Genomic DNA, 15,452 nt, shown 5'->3' with positions numbered 1-15,452 from the left:
AATAAACATTTAATCATGCTGTACAACATGTACTAGATTCTGAAATCATTAAATATCTCATCGTAGCAAGATATCTAAATTCTCCCAAAGCCCCGAATCATCAACGATCGATGATCACTGCGTTTCGAATCCATTCATCAGTATCATCGACCGACGTCTCGCTCGTTAAAACGTCTTCGCCAAATTAGGTGGCGGCGTTCCTTCCTGTACCGTCGCTAATTAATCCCCGGGACGAGTGTGCAACGACCTATTTCAGCGGACGGTTCCGTTTTCGATCGAAGTCTTTATTGTTCGAGTATTCGTTTTTGAAATGTATACGAATATTTATGGACTTCAATGTAATTAAAATTTAAAAAAGATCATACGAAAATTACGCGACTGCTGCCTTAAGAGAAACGAGGAAACAAAGCAGTATGAAGTTTAAAAACATCAAAAATGGTTTTTCTAATTGCAACCGCATCCTTTGGAAAACCGTGATATTTATCGCGGTGGTGCGAGCTTTGAAACAACACGGCTGGTACCCTCGCCGCGTTGTTAACGACGCGGTGGTAATTTCTGATCTAGGCCAACGATGACGTGGACCAAAGGTCGTTTAGAAAATACCAAAAATCGCGGTGCCCAATTTCCAAATCACTCATCGAGAATTGGCTTTAAGATAGTCCTGGTTATAAAATCTCCACCAAAAATTATACGCGTTCAAAATATAGAGTATCAAACATGTGCCACTATCTTAACTTATAGTCAGAACATTTTTAATTCCGTTTCAGATATCCTAAGTTTCATAAGATAATTTTAAGGTTTTATATACCGAAGTGCATTATAATTCCATTTACAGGAAATAAATTAAAGCATATACGTAGCTGGCATTAGTATCCTTCTATCCATTTTTCATAGAAATTTATTTGAAAAATCGTTGAAGTTTTGTTTAGATAAATGGAATTTAATAAACATTTAATCATGCTGTACAACATGTACTAGATTCTGAAATCATTAAATATCTCATCGTAGCAAGATATCTAAATTCTCCCAAAGCCCCGAATCATCAACGATCGATGATCACTGCGTTTCGAATCCATTCATCAGTATCATCGACCGACGTCTCGCTCGTTAAAACGTCTTCGCCAAATTAGGTGGCGGCGTTCCTTCCTGTACCGTCGCTAATTAATCCCCGGGACGAGTGTGCAACGACCTATTTCAGCGGACGGTTCCGTTTTCGATCGAAGTCCGAGAAAAGGTTTCGCGCGCCTCTCGAACAATCAACTACCGTTGGCTAGAGAAAGTTACAGGACACAACACTACCAGGTGTTAATTAATAGGTTGACGCCGGGAATAATTAACGCCCGAATCGACGCGAGGCACGCCTTCCTTTTGCACGATTGATTGCAATTTCGTTTCGAGTGTGAACAGACACTACGTGAAACTGAAATTCTTTTCCTGTAGACGTATCCAAGAAACGAAAGTGGTTTTCGATAGACGTATTAATGGGCGAACGGTGAACAGATGTCCAGGTTCTCTTAAGTTTCAGGGATTTAAAATAGAAATTCGTATACATACGCATATGTGCATTGAATGCCGCGATCGGATTTAATTCACATTCACGTTTCACTTTGTCGGATTTATTGAGCGTTTTTCGGTGTTAGCACGTCAGGTCTGGTCTGCAGGGAATTAGAGTAGAAAGCAACGCATAGTTGTGGAATAAATCAACGGTGATTTAACGTAGATACACGTAATTATAGTGAAATTGTCGAATAGTATGAAATTCTTGAATATTTTTCATTCTGCAAAGTATAACTTTTACTAGATTCAGCGTACCTTGAAAAACGTTTTGCCAAAAGATTTTATCTGTAATTATTATATTGTACTATTTACATAATTCCAGTCCCGTTCCTTGAATCAATTGGATCGTACGTGAACGTATTGTATGGTTAAAATTACAGTAGATGGTATAGATTTGCGATTACTTTCAAATTGACATACTTTCGCTCATCGACAACATTTAGAAATGCGATCTTCAACATCCTTTGACTGTCGTTGCCTTTGATACATCGTGGAATTGTGAACGCTTCCGACTATCATCCGATAGACTCCGATAGAGTGTGAGAACATGCAGGGGAATGCGAAAACGTTTGCAGCGGCGGTGCTATAATCGAACGCATTCATTATCGCGTTTTGTACACGACCCATCGAACATCAGGCTCTACCGATGCTAAACCCGAACGACAGCTGTTTACAAATGATATCAATCGACATGAAAACTGATGAGACCTTGTTTGGTACGATTCTTAGCAGATGTATATCCTGTTGTCAATTCTTTCATCAAGTATGCCACCGAACCAATACATACCACATATCCTGTAGATTGTGCAGATAATCGATATTTTGGAGAAGCTACCTACATCAAAAAATTGTCTAAGAATATAGACACGAACTTTATATTAGACTCCATTACCTTAAATAAATTACGTAACAGGTTGAATAGTCGAGTGACATAATTATTATAGATGAATAAGATATAATTTGCTAATTTAGGAATTTAATATTTGGATGAACATCTCTACCAGACGTCTGCTCAAATTAGGCTCGGAAATCATCGAGGTTGCGAGTGTTGTAAAATGATTTCTAATGCAAACTGAGATTGGCCCGTTACCACGAATTTGACTGCGGGCCAAAGAAAAATATGACAAACGTCTGGTTTTTAGTTTAGAATCTATTTACGTGGCCTTTATCTATCGAATATTTTAAGCACAGTCAAAAGGATTGGTCAGTATGCACCGGGAAACGGAGATATGTAAGAGAATACTGAAATTTATCGCAAGCTGTAAAAACAGGAAATATCGTTCCCTGCGATAAAAACGTGGCCCGTTGGGAAATCTTGGAATTTCATGTTACCGCTAGGATCGCAAGCGACTTAATTATTTCCACGTTACCGCGATCAATTGATAGGAACGTGGATTATTGAACGAAGGCGTGATTTATGCCAGCCAAGCGGTATTCATTGATGAAGTCGTCGATTTTCAACAGAGAATGTTTATTGGAGAATAATGTTGTATTGCAATTAACTTAAGGTGTCGGTATATCCTGTGCTATTAAGTCATTGAGATGCGATAAGTGAAACGTGTGTGATTTATATGTGATGAGACATCGAATCTCGATAAGAAGCAGTCGAGTGTTGTAATTGATAATAACTTTTCTTCAAATAAATCAGAACCTTTCTATTTACTCAACAGCACAAGCACAGAATTCACTTCCCAACATGTACTTCCAAATTAATTACTGATGAAAGTTTCGTGTTGATAATTTGTAACTTGAATCTCCTTTCATTTCTGTACGAATTATTGTGTTTTATAAAGTTATAAGAAACCTTCACATGGAAGTAAAGAGTCGATCGCAATTTTTGTCATTAAATATATTACGGACTATTATACAAACATTCTTTCTTTTAATTCAATTTTTATTTATTGTAAAATGATTTCTAATGCAAACTGAGATTGGCCCGTTACCACGAATTTGACTGCGGGCCAAAGAAAAATATGACAAACGTCTGGTTTTTAGTTTAGAATCTATTTACGTGGCCTTTATCTATCGAATATTTTAAGCACAGTCAAAAGGATTGGTCAGTATGCACCGGGAAACGGAGATATGTAAGAGAATACTGAAATTTATCGCAAGCTGTAAAAACAGGAAATATCGTTCCCTGCGATAAAAACGTGGCCCGTTGGGAAATCTTGGAATTTCATGTTACCGCTAGGATCGCAAGCGACTTAATTATTTCCACGTTACCGCGATCAATTGATAGGAACGTGGATTATTGAACGAAGGCGTGATTTATGCCAGCCAAGCGGTATTCATTGATGAAGTCGTCGATTTTCAACAGAGAATGTTTATTGGAGAATAATGTTGTATTGCAATTAACTTAAGGTGTCGGTATATCCTGTGCTATTAAGTCATTGAGATGCGATAAGTGAAACGTGTGTGATTTATATGTGATGAGACATCGAATCTCGATAAGAAGCAGTCGAGTGTTGTAATTGATAATAACTTTTCTTCAAATAAATCAGAACCTTTCTATTTACTCAACAGCACAAGCACAGAATTCACTTCCCAACATGTACTTCCAAATTAATTACTGATGAAAGTTTCGTGTTGATAATTTGTAACTTGAATCTCCTTTCATTTCTGTACGAATTATTGTGTTTTATAAAGTTATAAGAAACCTTCACATGGAAGTAAAGAGTCGATCGCAATTTTTGTCATTAAATATATTACGGACTATTATACAAACATTCTTTCTCTTAATTCAATTTTTATTTATAAAAATGCCATCTATGCAGTGTCACGAACGAATACGGAACGCATGAAAAGCAGAATGCCAATTAAAAGTCTATCGTTCGAAGAAGAACAGATTCTAAGAATTGGTTCAGGTAAACGAAGAGAGCGTCTGTCAAGGATCCAGTTACCGTACTCGATCATGGCCGCCCTTCTCTGTATAGAATCCCACGGACGAAATTGGCCGTGAACTTTTCTGACCCAGTTGCTTACATAATTGATTCGTCTTCGTTACCGCGACTACTCGTTCCTCCTTCCCAAGCAAACGAGCGACGCGACGCGATGCAACGAAATTACGTGACCGCCATAAACACGAGACGCGATCAATCGCGACAGGTTACGCGTGATGCTTTCAATATTCAGGGGGTCGATCAGGCGATCGCTCCCGTGGTGCACTTCTGCACTGTTAAAAATCAACAAGTCAATCGGGAAACAATTCACGTTTAACAGATACATTTTCTAGGAATTAAATTAAACGAGCTTTCTTTTCATGTTTCAAATTAAGTCGCTTGACTACAGAATATTTTATTTCTTGTATGCAATGGAAATATTTCCACACCGGAAATCGTGTCCGTAGTCGAAGAATTAAGGATATATTGGCTATACAGTCAATCCCAAAAGTTTATGTACCTTAAAAAAACGCATTTCCTATAATTAAAAAGAAATCAGACGTCCGAAGAACAATGCTAATAATAAATAGCTACGTGCTAAAAAGTATAGAAGGAAATATCTAATTAAGTATTGACGCTGACGAAAAAATTATTATTTTATATATTTTATATTTATTTTTATATTTATTATATATTTATTATTAGCAATGTTCTTCCGACGTCTGATTTCTTTTTAAAAAATGTGCATAAACTTTTGGGATTGACTGTATAGCCAATACATCCTTAAGAATTACAGGGGTTGTGTAGGTTTTGACATGATTTCAAGAAAGTTTTCGATAGAAGAAAAACTTATTGCTTACTCAACTATTTGAAAATGAATTTTATGTTCGAAAGTATTCGCTAACTAGCTTCCGCGTAATGTGACTATAATTTCAACTCAAGTTAACTCACCCTCCCCGTCTCTTGATACAAAGATGCACGTTCTTTGGAGCGCCTACTCACCTGAAACAGAAATAATATGATTGTCACTTTACTGATCATGAAGAAAAAGGAACAGATGTACAGTATCGATTTCAATATAAAGGAAGAATAAAGCAATAGAAAAGTTTAGCATCGTATTGTACAATATAAATTGAAAAAACATTTCAAATTCGTCATTCAAATAGCATAATTCTAGTGATACTTTTATAAAATGCATAAACGCTAAAAGATTGTGTTAGATTTCGGCAGTCAATCAATTAGTCAAACGCTTAACTATTGAGCAAGAACAAAAGGAGAAACGAGGGATTAATCCGTTTCGTGACGCATTTGATGTTCGTTCCGGTGGTCGCGAAATTTTTACCCGGGGCCGATTTTATTGGCCACGTTCCAGCTGGATAATTTTCATAGAGGAGAGACGGTGGCAGTGCAACGACTGACAAATTGCATCGACGGTGTCACTGCACTCCGGCAACGTGCAACGTTGATAAAGTTCATTGGGTCTTTGTCGTTTCCCGCCGTCTCTTTGTGCCTCTGCCACCGAAGAATAATAGCTGTCTCGATAAAGCTTCCACCGCGAAACAAATTGACGGAGAATACGAGCGGAACCGACTACGACAGACCTCACTCTTTAATTTAACGACGAACGACAGCTTCTCCGTTTTTGTTCTTCGTATCGAGATATTTAATTTTCTCCGATTACTGACTTCAAATTCAACATGCAGTTCAATGTTCTCGATATAATAATGAATGGAATGAAAAAAAGATGAGGAACATCACAGAAAAAGGCAATGAGGGGGGGGAGTCAGTGAAACGCAGTGATCACAACCCAGCGTCCCTTGTGCCACAAACAAATCATTTTCAGCTAGAAAGAGAAAGGTATCCCACTTTCTTCTCTGTCATTTTTCGATCACGCGTTTTTAACATGTAATGGGCAGGTACAGATGTATGTATGTGTTGGTGGTTTAATCGTACAGTATTTAACAGTATGTCTCGCAGTACCGATTGAAATCAGCCACGAGTCAATTCATGCGACAACAATTATTTCATTGAACAATTCGTCGAGTCCAATGCAAACGGCTTATCTGAGGCACGTATCGGATGATTCGCTATAACGAGGAAGGTCTTCTCGTTCGTAAAAGTTAGTCGTGAAACGAAAAGCTTAACGAGGTGCGGCTCGAGGGGTTTTTACCAATCGCAGGCCGTTTATTTGCAAATTGACAGTCGATTAACGATAGATCCTCGGCGAGTAATCGCGTCTTCTCGCAAGTCATCCCGGCAATCGACCGATTAAAACGCCACGGCCACGGTTCACCGCGAATTTCCTTTCTCCCTTCTTCCTCGCTTCTCATTCGACTCGTTGCCGTTTTACGGCTCGTAAAAATTAATAAAAATCGTGTTTATAATACTCGTTCCCGACGACATGGTTCACGGTCGGTGAAAGGGGCCGAGCGTGTAACAATTCTGATTAAGCGGAGATGGAATAAACGTTCGTTGCTGTAGCTGGAGATTGAATTGGAAAACTAACGTCACGTTGAATCGGTGAAAATTGTTATTGTGACTGTCGCGTAGCCGGTAAGACCAGGTAATTAACATGAATTACGCTATTAACGCTTTCACAGCATGGACGAGCTTTGCAATTTCTGTCGCGTTATTGAATATTAAATCTGAAAAAGAAAATCTACGAAATGTAAGCGTATGAATTTCATATTTAAATACCCGTGTAGAACTATCGTAATATGTATCTTTAATAAATGTAAAATAATGAGACGTTGAATTTTAGATGTACAAATTATCTAGCTTCCTTCGGCAATACCTTACACTTACACGAATCAAAACAAATTTTACAAAAGCATTTATTTCAAGTGTTATCAGCAATTAAACAATAATCAAGTATAAACGTTTCTCACGACTTTTATCATAAACACGTGTAAGATTTTATAAAAGTGTGATGACACTGCATGTGAATTCTTCCGATTCTAGTAACGTCCTCTTTCTTTTTACACCGTGTTCCAAATCGACCACTTATGGTTAGTAAATGATAGGGTAGTTTGAAGTTGTTCTGGCTATACAATCTCTGCAAAAAGTTATACGTGTTCTAAATATACTGTATTCTCTGATATATACTTAACATTATAATAACTATTTATTTGCAAAATTTCAAGCATGTGTTACTATTTTAATTTTGGCCAGGATAATCTTAACGGTAGAACCGTGGCGTGATAATTGACGGCGATAATGTGGAAACACGAACTATTCATGCGACAATAAAGCCATTCTTTCATAGGGATATCGGGAAAGGTCTTCCCTCGTGTTATGAACGTCTCGTTATCGTGCGGCACTTCCTACGTGGCTAATTATTGATAACGTCAGCCCCCATCCGTCAGTTTCCCTAATAAGATTCGCGCTATCTCACCCTCCATCTTTGTGGCTCCGTGTTGCATCGTTTCCTTCTTCGAGCCAATGTTGTATTGGAGTTAGCGATAACAACGCCGCGTGAGAGAAACATATTCATGTATCTCGCGGCGAAGGTATCCTTGGAAGCTTTCTCGAGTATTGAAACGGTTCGGTTTCCTTGGAAGAGCAAGATAAATCGTCGAAAACATCGGTTATCTCGCGAACAGGGGATCAATTAATAAAATACTTAAGGAAGGGAACTTACAAATGAAACAAGAATAATCAATTTAACAGCAGGAATAAAACGTGAAAAATAAGAGGTAACGAGATGCAGGGACCAATCTACTATTACAGTGGATCCAGGAAAGTTATTCTGTTCTGGAAGGTGCCCGAATACTTTCTGGAGTCACTGTGTGTTAAAGGGCGATGGAATTAAAGAATTGGATTTAATCAGATTCTATTGCTTCGTGAACTAATCTACTTTTCCACAAGCATAATCTGTGGCTTTGCCGTTAACATGGTCTTCCATAATTTACTAGCCATGCTATTTACAACGTGCAGTGCAAACAAACACGTATCTACCTACGGGTATACTCAAAGCCTAGCAAGATTTGTAGCAAATAACGAAGCTCAATAATGAAACGCGGCGAGGCGGTTTCTCTGAGTATTTTCAAGCAAAAAAACTGTGTGCTCTACAGAGTACTTCCATCTACTTGGGCTGAAGCCTCACCGTGGAAAACTTGACGGTTAGGAAGTCGTAGTATTTCACCAGAAACTTCATTATGCGTCCGGACTCGATGCGGATTGGCTTCGTACGGTCTGCGACGTTTTCCTACTTATTCCTCGTCGCCTTTCGAGGATGGTTCTCTCGCGGCGAAGAACTAATTAGAAATTAGCTTTGATCTTCGATATCGATTCTTCGAAGGCGCGGGAAGAATTTCGAGAGATAAATCCGTTATCGTACGACTGTTCGACGATACGCGAATCTCGCGCAGCAGGTGTACCGTTCAGTACGTAATATGTATGTACGTGCATACGTCGAATTATCGATAGTCGTTCGACGAACGGAGTACCGCGTGTGGTCGTCTCATATTCTTCATCGCCGATATTTGTTTATCGCGTTGCTGTCGATCGTCAATCACAAATGCTTTTTAACGTCAAGTTGTTCATCGATTTCGTCGTGCCGATTTAACATTGGATAATTACAAGCATTTCTTGTTACCAAGACCTATTGAAAGATATTAATGTGCCAATTATGGTAGTGTTGTGAGTTCAAGAGATTATGCGATGACTTTAGATGAAAAGACATAAAGGATGTTCGCGAGGAGCAGTCGTGCTCAACTTAAAATAAATTCACGTCCACGTAATAATTAACGTTTAATTTGCTATTATTTCAACTGTCCACGTGCAATAATTATTACTATACAATTCCCATTCGTGCGCGTAGAGTGTAGAGCGAATCGATTCGACGTTATCAAGTCGTCAACGTCTTTTTTCTCTGTCACTCGTAGCTGACCGGAAAATCATTCAAAACACGCATTTTGATCGATTGTTTTTCGAACACGTTTTCCAAGTAATTAGTTTTCAAAGATATATTAAAAAAACTTCTGTTACTATTTATAAAAATGTCTCTTTTGACGAAGCTTTGGGGAACAAGCTTAAAAATTCCATGTTAAACGGTTCAACTTCAGGTTTACATATCTCGTCTTTTAATACTGTATTCGTAACGAGTATTCAGTTTTCGGTCACGTATAAAGGACACATAAATTAACATTCATTATAGATTTAAAAAGGAGTTCAAGAAAATGAATTTTCACACGAACGTTCTTATATGGTAATTGGTGATTGTGCGTTCGCTTATGCATCGGAACTCTCTCTGGAGGATTAAAGTACAATGTACATGAACTATGATATGATTATAGAACCGTAAACAAATAATTTTCCATTAGAATAGCTACTGGGTAGTAATGTAATCTGACCGTTCCACAAAACATGAAAGGAAAAACAATGAGTTCTAACAATGTTTTCCGCAAAATCTGAATCAAACGCTGTTAAATAAATTCCTAAGTTATTCACTTAAAAGGGCACTTCGAACCATTCGCGATACACATAAAACCGTTGATTTATGGGCATAAAGCATACGCATACTGCCTATACGAAATCGCTTATTAATCTGCGAACAAATAATTAAAACGAATGACAGCCGATTAATCATTGGCCGAGTTGCGCGAGCCTCGCGCTAACCGATTACAGTTGAGTGTGGCGAAGACTGTTCGATGCTTGTCAAACTAAAACGAACTGTAATTTACATTCATCGAATCGCGGGTACGTAAGTGCATAATCGTTTCTTTCGTTTCCCGGGGCGGATTGGACTTCACACGTGTGGATACAAAGATCACTGTTTTCGATCATTTATCTACTAGTCGTTTTATCGCTTGGAGGAGTTAAGCAAAGAAATGTCTTGTATTCATTTTATTATCATCGACGTGACGTTTCTTTTTCTCGGGTTATAAAACTGTTAATCTTTCAGAAACGTCATGTAGTTTCGTTTGCAGTTCGGAAAATCGACGTAATAAAATATTGTGGGTAATTGTTATTATTATTCTCCAGGGTTCCAAATAATCGATTACACTTTTAATTAGGTTGAACATCAATTAACGATTAACGTTTAATTTTTACCTCAGATTTGATTAATCAAAATTTAATCGATAATTGAGATTTCTCATTATGAATTGGAATTTAATTGTTAAGTGAGATTTCTTCTACTTGAGAAGTGAAATTTAACTTTTAATTCTCAATTAATTCTCTATTTAACAAGTTTGAATTAAAGATTTTGAATGGTTTACGTACAGGCATGTGTACCATGCAACTCAACAAAAATGGTTTTTAAAATTGTCCGTTTTTTAATCAATAATATAGCGCACTGGATGAAAGATTGCAACAGACGGATTATGTAGAATAAAGGAACAGCTGATCAGGCGTCAGGCGATTACGTAATCGATTTTCGCGCACGATGGCTTGGTTTCACGAACGGAGGAGGAACGGACGCGAATATAGGTGCACGCATTCCCGTGCGTGCCGTATTACGACTGCACGCCGCAACGCTTACGTAATCCGGTTGTAAGCGAGTATATGTTCCGGGCCGCGTGTTTATTTGCAGCTCGTCGACCTCTTCGGTGCTTCTTTTCGTTGGCCGACTGCTTCGCTCGCGTCGCGGAAATTCTAGCTCGAAACGTGCCGAGCCAACTCGGAAACACGGCTCGAACGAGTATCCTTCAAATTTTTTCAACTTTAATCCGTGTCGCGATTATTCACGAATAAGCTCATTTAATTCGACGATTTATGATTTTTATGATGCAAACATGAGCACGAAATAAAATATGTAATATTATATAAAAGCATAAGGAAACGTATTAAATCTGTTGAAGGATTGTTGGAGTATTAAAATTATTCACATCGTTAAGCTCAACTAATTAGATTCTTCATGACTTCAGCAGTTTCTTCTGTGATTACAGAGTTAAACGAGTTTAAAACGAAATACATACAGGGCACGATGGAAAATTATGAAATACGTGCAGTCGATTTTCATCATTACGGTACGAGGAAAGCGCAAAATAGAGAGCAAGTATAGCGCAAGGGAGCGCAAGTTTCGTCGTGACCCAATCTCGTTTCATCTAGGCTGAGTGGAGTGGACTCATCCAATTTGGGCTACTCAGCAAACACTGATTTTCGCTAGTAGAACGTCGACGAAACTCTGAGAGGGCAAAGCGGTTTGCAAGGTACATATGAATCATGGCGTAAATCTTTTGCAATAGAACCGGGATTAAGGGTACATTCTTACGCAAACATTTAAATAAAACGGTCCTTTCAAGGACTTTCCAAAAGAGAAGTATAAAGCCTAACTTGAAAAATTCTTATAATTTGTTTGGGCATCTTTTAAGATGATAAAAAATGCTCTCATCTATAATCCAGGGATTAATTCTCAAGGAAAATTTCCGCTATAGTGAGATTGCGGCATTGGAAGTGAAGTCAAGGGAAGCCGATCAACGGGCGCGATAAAAAACAGCGTGTACTTTGCGCGATTAATTGAGAGAAAAGTGGAGTGTTAGAAGAAAGCGGCCGTGAAAAGAGAAACCATGTTGTTACAACTCATAAACCCAAGATTTTTACTCGATTAATGATTATTTTAACGCATCGTGTACGTGAGTCTTGATCAAACGAGTATACGCTATACTAGATGTATTCCTAATTTGACTAGCTATAAGAATAAATCATTGTAAATTATAGGCATATATAGTATCTTAGTTAGTAGTTTATTATCTGGAATTGTTAATATAAGATTTGATAAACTAATCAGTGATTATGGTGAACCAGAGAGGAATGCACGAGATTGCATAATGCGATCGTTGAACGCAGCGACACGTAGGTCTCAGCAACGTGCCAGAAACGAAAATACCTCGCCGGAAAGGTAACCAAAAATCACATGAGTTTACAAATCGAAATTCGATTCGCTTTGCTCCAAGTCATTGTTCTTTTATTTTGTGTATGGCATGAATAGGTAAAATATTTTTTGTTCCATGCTATTAGGAAATTAGCTCGTTTGTACAGTTGTTATAGTTGTAAGAACGATTTCCACTTAAATATGGCCCCGTTGCGTTGTTGACATTACGTGAAATTCTCACAACCAAGACTAACTGTTTCCTCGTGAGAGAGAATGTTCAAGGAAAGGGAAAGTTCGAGGGGTTAGTTGGTTCGAGTAAAGAGAACGAGTAAGACTTAAGCTGCTTTCACTATTTTCTGAAAATGTTCTCTCTCTTTTCCCTTGATTTTCCTTTTTAACAAGGATAAATTGAATTTCGCGGCATTATCTTCGTAATCAGCCATCAACTGACGGTTGGCTGATGAGAATCACTCACTAACTTAAGAACGTATTTGTGGTTGTTCAGACATAATTGTCTATTAATTACATAAGAATGTCTGTTATTACTCGTTCTATAACGAGTACACCTAAGTATAGAATTCGTTTAGATTTTATCTTTCAGTTATGCTTTCACCAGGTGAAATGCGACAGTTCGATGAAACTTCGTTACTCGTCGTAACAAAAAATGTGGATATCTCCTCATAAGCAATCTAAGTAAACATAGTTATCCAAGATCGATTACTTGCGCACACAACTTTCTGTACCCACATTAAGGAAATACCATATCTCAAACTCCATTACCTTACCTACCTACCATCAAAGTACACACGTTCACCCTTATTCACCTTACTAATTACTAAACCTATAATCCTAAACTACTTAACCCATTACCCTGCAGCGTGAAATGTATGTATATACATCCTCATTCTGATAGTGGAGGATTGTAGGGCAACACAAAGCATCAAACACATGGTCCTTGTTATTTAGTTTAATAAGTATCTATTAAAAAAGTGGCAATTTTAATGTTAGTGTAGACATGTAAAGAAGAGATATATAAAAAAGTATAGTAACAATTGCATAGATATAATTGAGAGGCTTTAATCTATCTAACAAAATAATATAAGTGAGATGGTTTAATCTTAAATAACTATTCGGATTCCAATCATTTAACGTTTCAAACAGTCCTACGAAACTCTCATTCGCAGACTAGTGATTGCCAAAAATTCGGATCAATCGCAAAGTTCCAAAAGGAAATAAAAAAAGTTCGACGGAACGTGATGGCGCAGCGCGGTCCCCGCAGTCGATAAAAACGCGATGAAGTGCCTGCGCAATGCCCAGTGACAGAGGGAGATTCGATGTTTCGCAGGCTTTGTTCATATACGCGGGCTCGTAAGCGTGTAATGGAATTAACCACGAAATAGCCTCGGTTGGTATCTTGGAAGGCCTCCGGTTTGCATCCGGAGGCCGGTCTGACACGGATCTAATGGTTTTAACCGCGAAACCGTACGCGCCGCGGCCCGCGGGACGCACGTGTTACCGGTCGCGAGAACAACAAGCGCGATGGAACGCGATCGAATACCCCGGCCCATTGTAAGTAAGCACTAGCGATCGGGCACCCCTTACGCAAGCGATTACGTGTCCTTATGCCTGGCCCGATAACCATCTCGCAATTGCGTACGAGAGATCGCTATGCGCTTCGGAAAGGGTAACGTATCGACGGTTTTAGCGCGCGAACATTGTGTGTCCGTTTCTGTGATAAATCTGTGCTACATCCTGCTCTCATATTTTACAAACAATGGATGTAACCGCGAAATTCAGTTCTTTGTTCAGCACACTGTATACTGCGTTACGTATGATATCGCGATTTTTCCGCACGCTAGCCGTTTTCATGATTTATTTTCCTATTTTCTGCGAGCGTTAGAAAGTAGAGCGTGCGGCTCGCGTATTGTAATCGCGGATATCTTGAGGCGTACCGAGATAGAAGGGAGCGATTATGTGCAATTGGAGACTTTATTAGGCTATGATGACGCAAAGTTTAATGAAGTTTCTTACACCAGATGGAAAATTGTAAAGAAGACGCGTATGCCATTAGTCTCCAGTGTTAATTTATTTCAAAATGACACTTCGTAGTACACGACCGAATAGCAATTGAGCATCTTCTAACATTCACCTATATGACGAATGAAGCAACAATTGCGAAAACTCGTATCAATATTCAATGCACTGTTGTTCTTGCGAATTAAAATGATTCACCGAGCATTATGAAAGTGCTCATAAATAGCTTAGTATGGTATTACACGAGATACGAGGTATGTATTTATCCACAACTGGAATGATTTAAGCACCAATTTGAGTTCAGGTTTCTTGGAACGCTCTGTACGATTCACCGGGCGGCGCCGCGCGTTGTCGTGGGAAGAAAAAATTAATTGATCGGAACCTCGCTTCTCCAGCGACAGTTTCGATTAATTAACCGATCCAGGCCATTAACGAATTTTTTTCTTTCCCACGATTAATATTTTATCTGTCTCCCGCCTACAGTGCGATCAGTAACGACGTTATTATCGTTCATAAAACGCAAGTTCATCGAGTGCATAAGATGAAGATGACATAGACATATATTTAATTATTCATACACCTGATTTAAAAACCAGTTGGAGGCTAGATATATTATTATCCAATAAGATCACTTTCATCCTCTCAGAACTATTATGTATCATTAATCTCTGTATCTTAATTATAGCTTATTGTACTGTTTTCTTCGCGTGAACAACTATACCTACTCCTCGTCATCCAATGAAATTGAATCAGGCTACGACGTTAATGACTGGTGTCGAACAGTACTGATAATGTCAGAACGAGCAAGGCCGCGGTGTCAGGTGGTGTTAGCGGTAGACATTCTCCTTAAGCGAGCACTTATTTTCTACCTACACTTGGTGAGCACTTATGCCGCGTCCCGAGCCCCGTGTAATCTCTACTTTACGTGAACTATGCCACGCCTGTATGGACGCGTACTTTATGATAATTTACTTGACCAGACTCTGTAAGTAGCTTACGACTTTTCATAGAACTTCGTCGACTTTTAACGAACGGTTCGACGACTAGTAACTTGCGGTCCGAAATTCCGGAATTGTTTTAACAGTTTAAGCTCTTGATCGACAATATCATCGATGCAGAATGAACGTTTTAATGCATGTGACTATAACATTTCTGTATAATTATAC

At 38.5% G+C, this 15,452-nt stretch overlaps 1 protein-coding gene and 1 long non-coding RNA gene across 4 annotated transcripts in view; one reads left to right on the top strand and one right to left on the bottom strand.

Annotated features, from left to right (window-relative positions):
* LOC108625007 (putative serine/threonine-protein kinase dyrk2) overlaps positions 1–15,452 on the bottom strand; it is a 178,860-nt gene that overhangs the window by 65,717 nt on the left and 97,691 nt on the right. For 2 of the 3 annotated variants that reach the window (XM_018024701.2, XM_018024684.2), the window contains exon 3: positions 5,388–5,438. The exons of the other annotated variant lie outside the window; for it this stretch is intronic. In XM_018024701.2, the coding sequence (XP_017880190.1) occupies positions 5,388–5,438 (51 nt within the window). The remainder of the gene's footprint in view (positions 1–5,387; positions 5,439–15,452) is intronic. 3 annotated transcript variants of the gene reach the window in all.
* On the top strand, positions 8,733–13,623 carry LOC113464345 (uncharacterized). The gene is made up of 3 exons (XR_003389190.1): positions 8,733–8,821; positions 11,327–11,590; positions 11,816–13,623. It is a non-coding gene; the product is annotated as an uncharacterized LOC113464345 (long non-coding RNA).

The sequence above is a fragment of the Ceratina calcarata genome, unplaced genomic scaffold (assembly GCF_001652005.2).
Source record: "Ceratina calcarata isolate Rehan_Ccalc_2016 unplaced genomic scaffold, ASM165200v1 scaffold119, whole genome shotgun sequence".
Lineage (NCBI taxonomy): Eukaryota > Metazoa > Arthropoda > Insecta > Hymenoptera > Apidae > Ceratina > Ceratina calcarata.
Note: the sequence above shows the minus strand (reverse complement) of the source record. Positions and strands in the feature narration are given on the sequence as shown.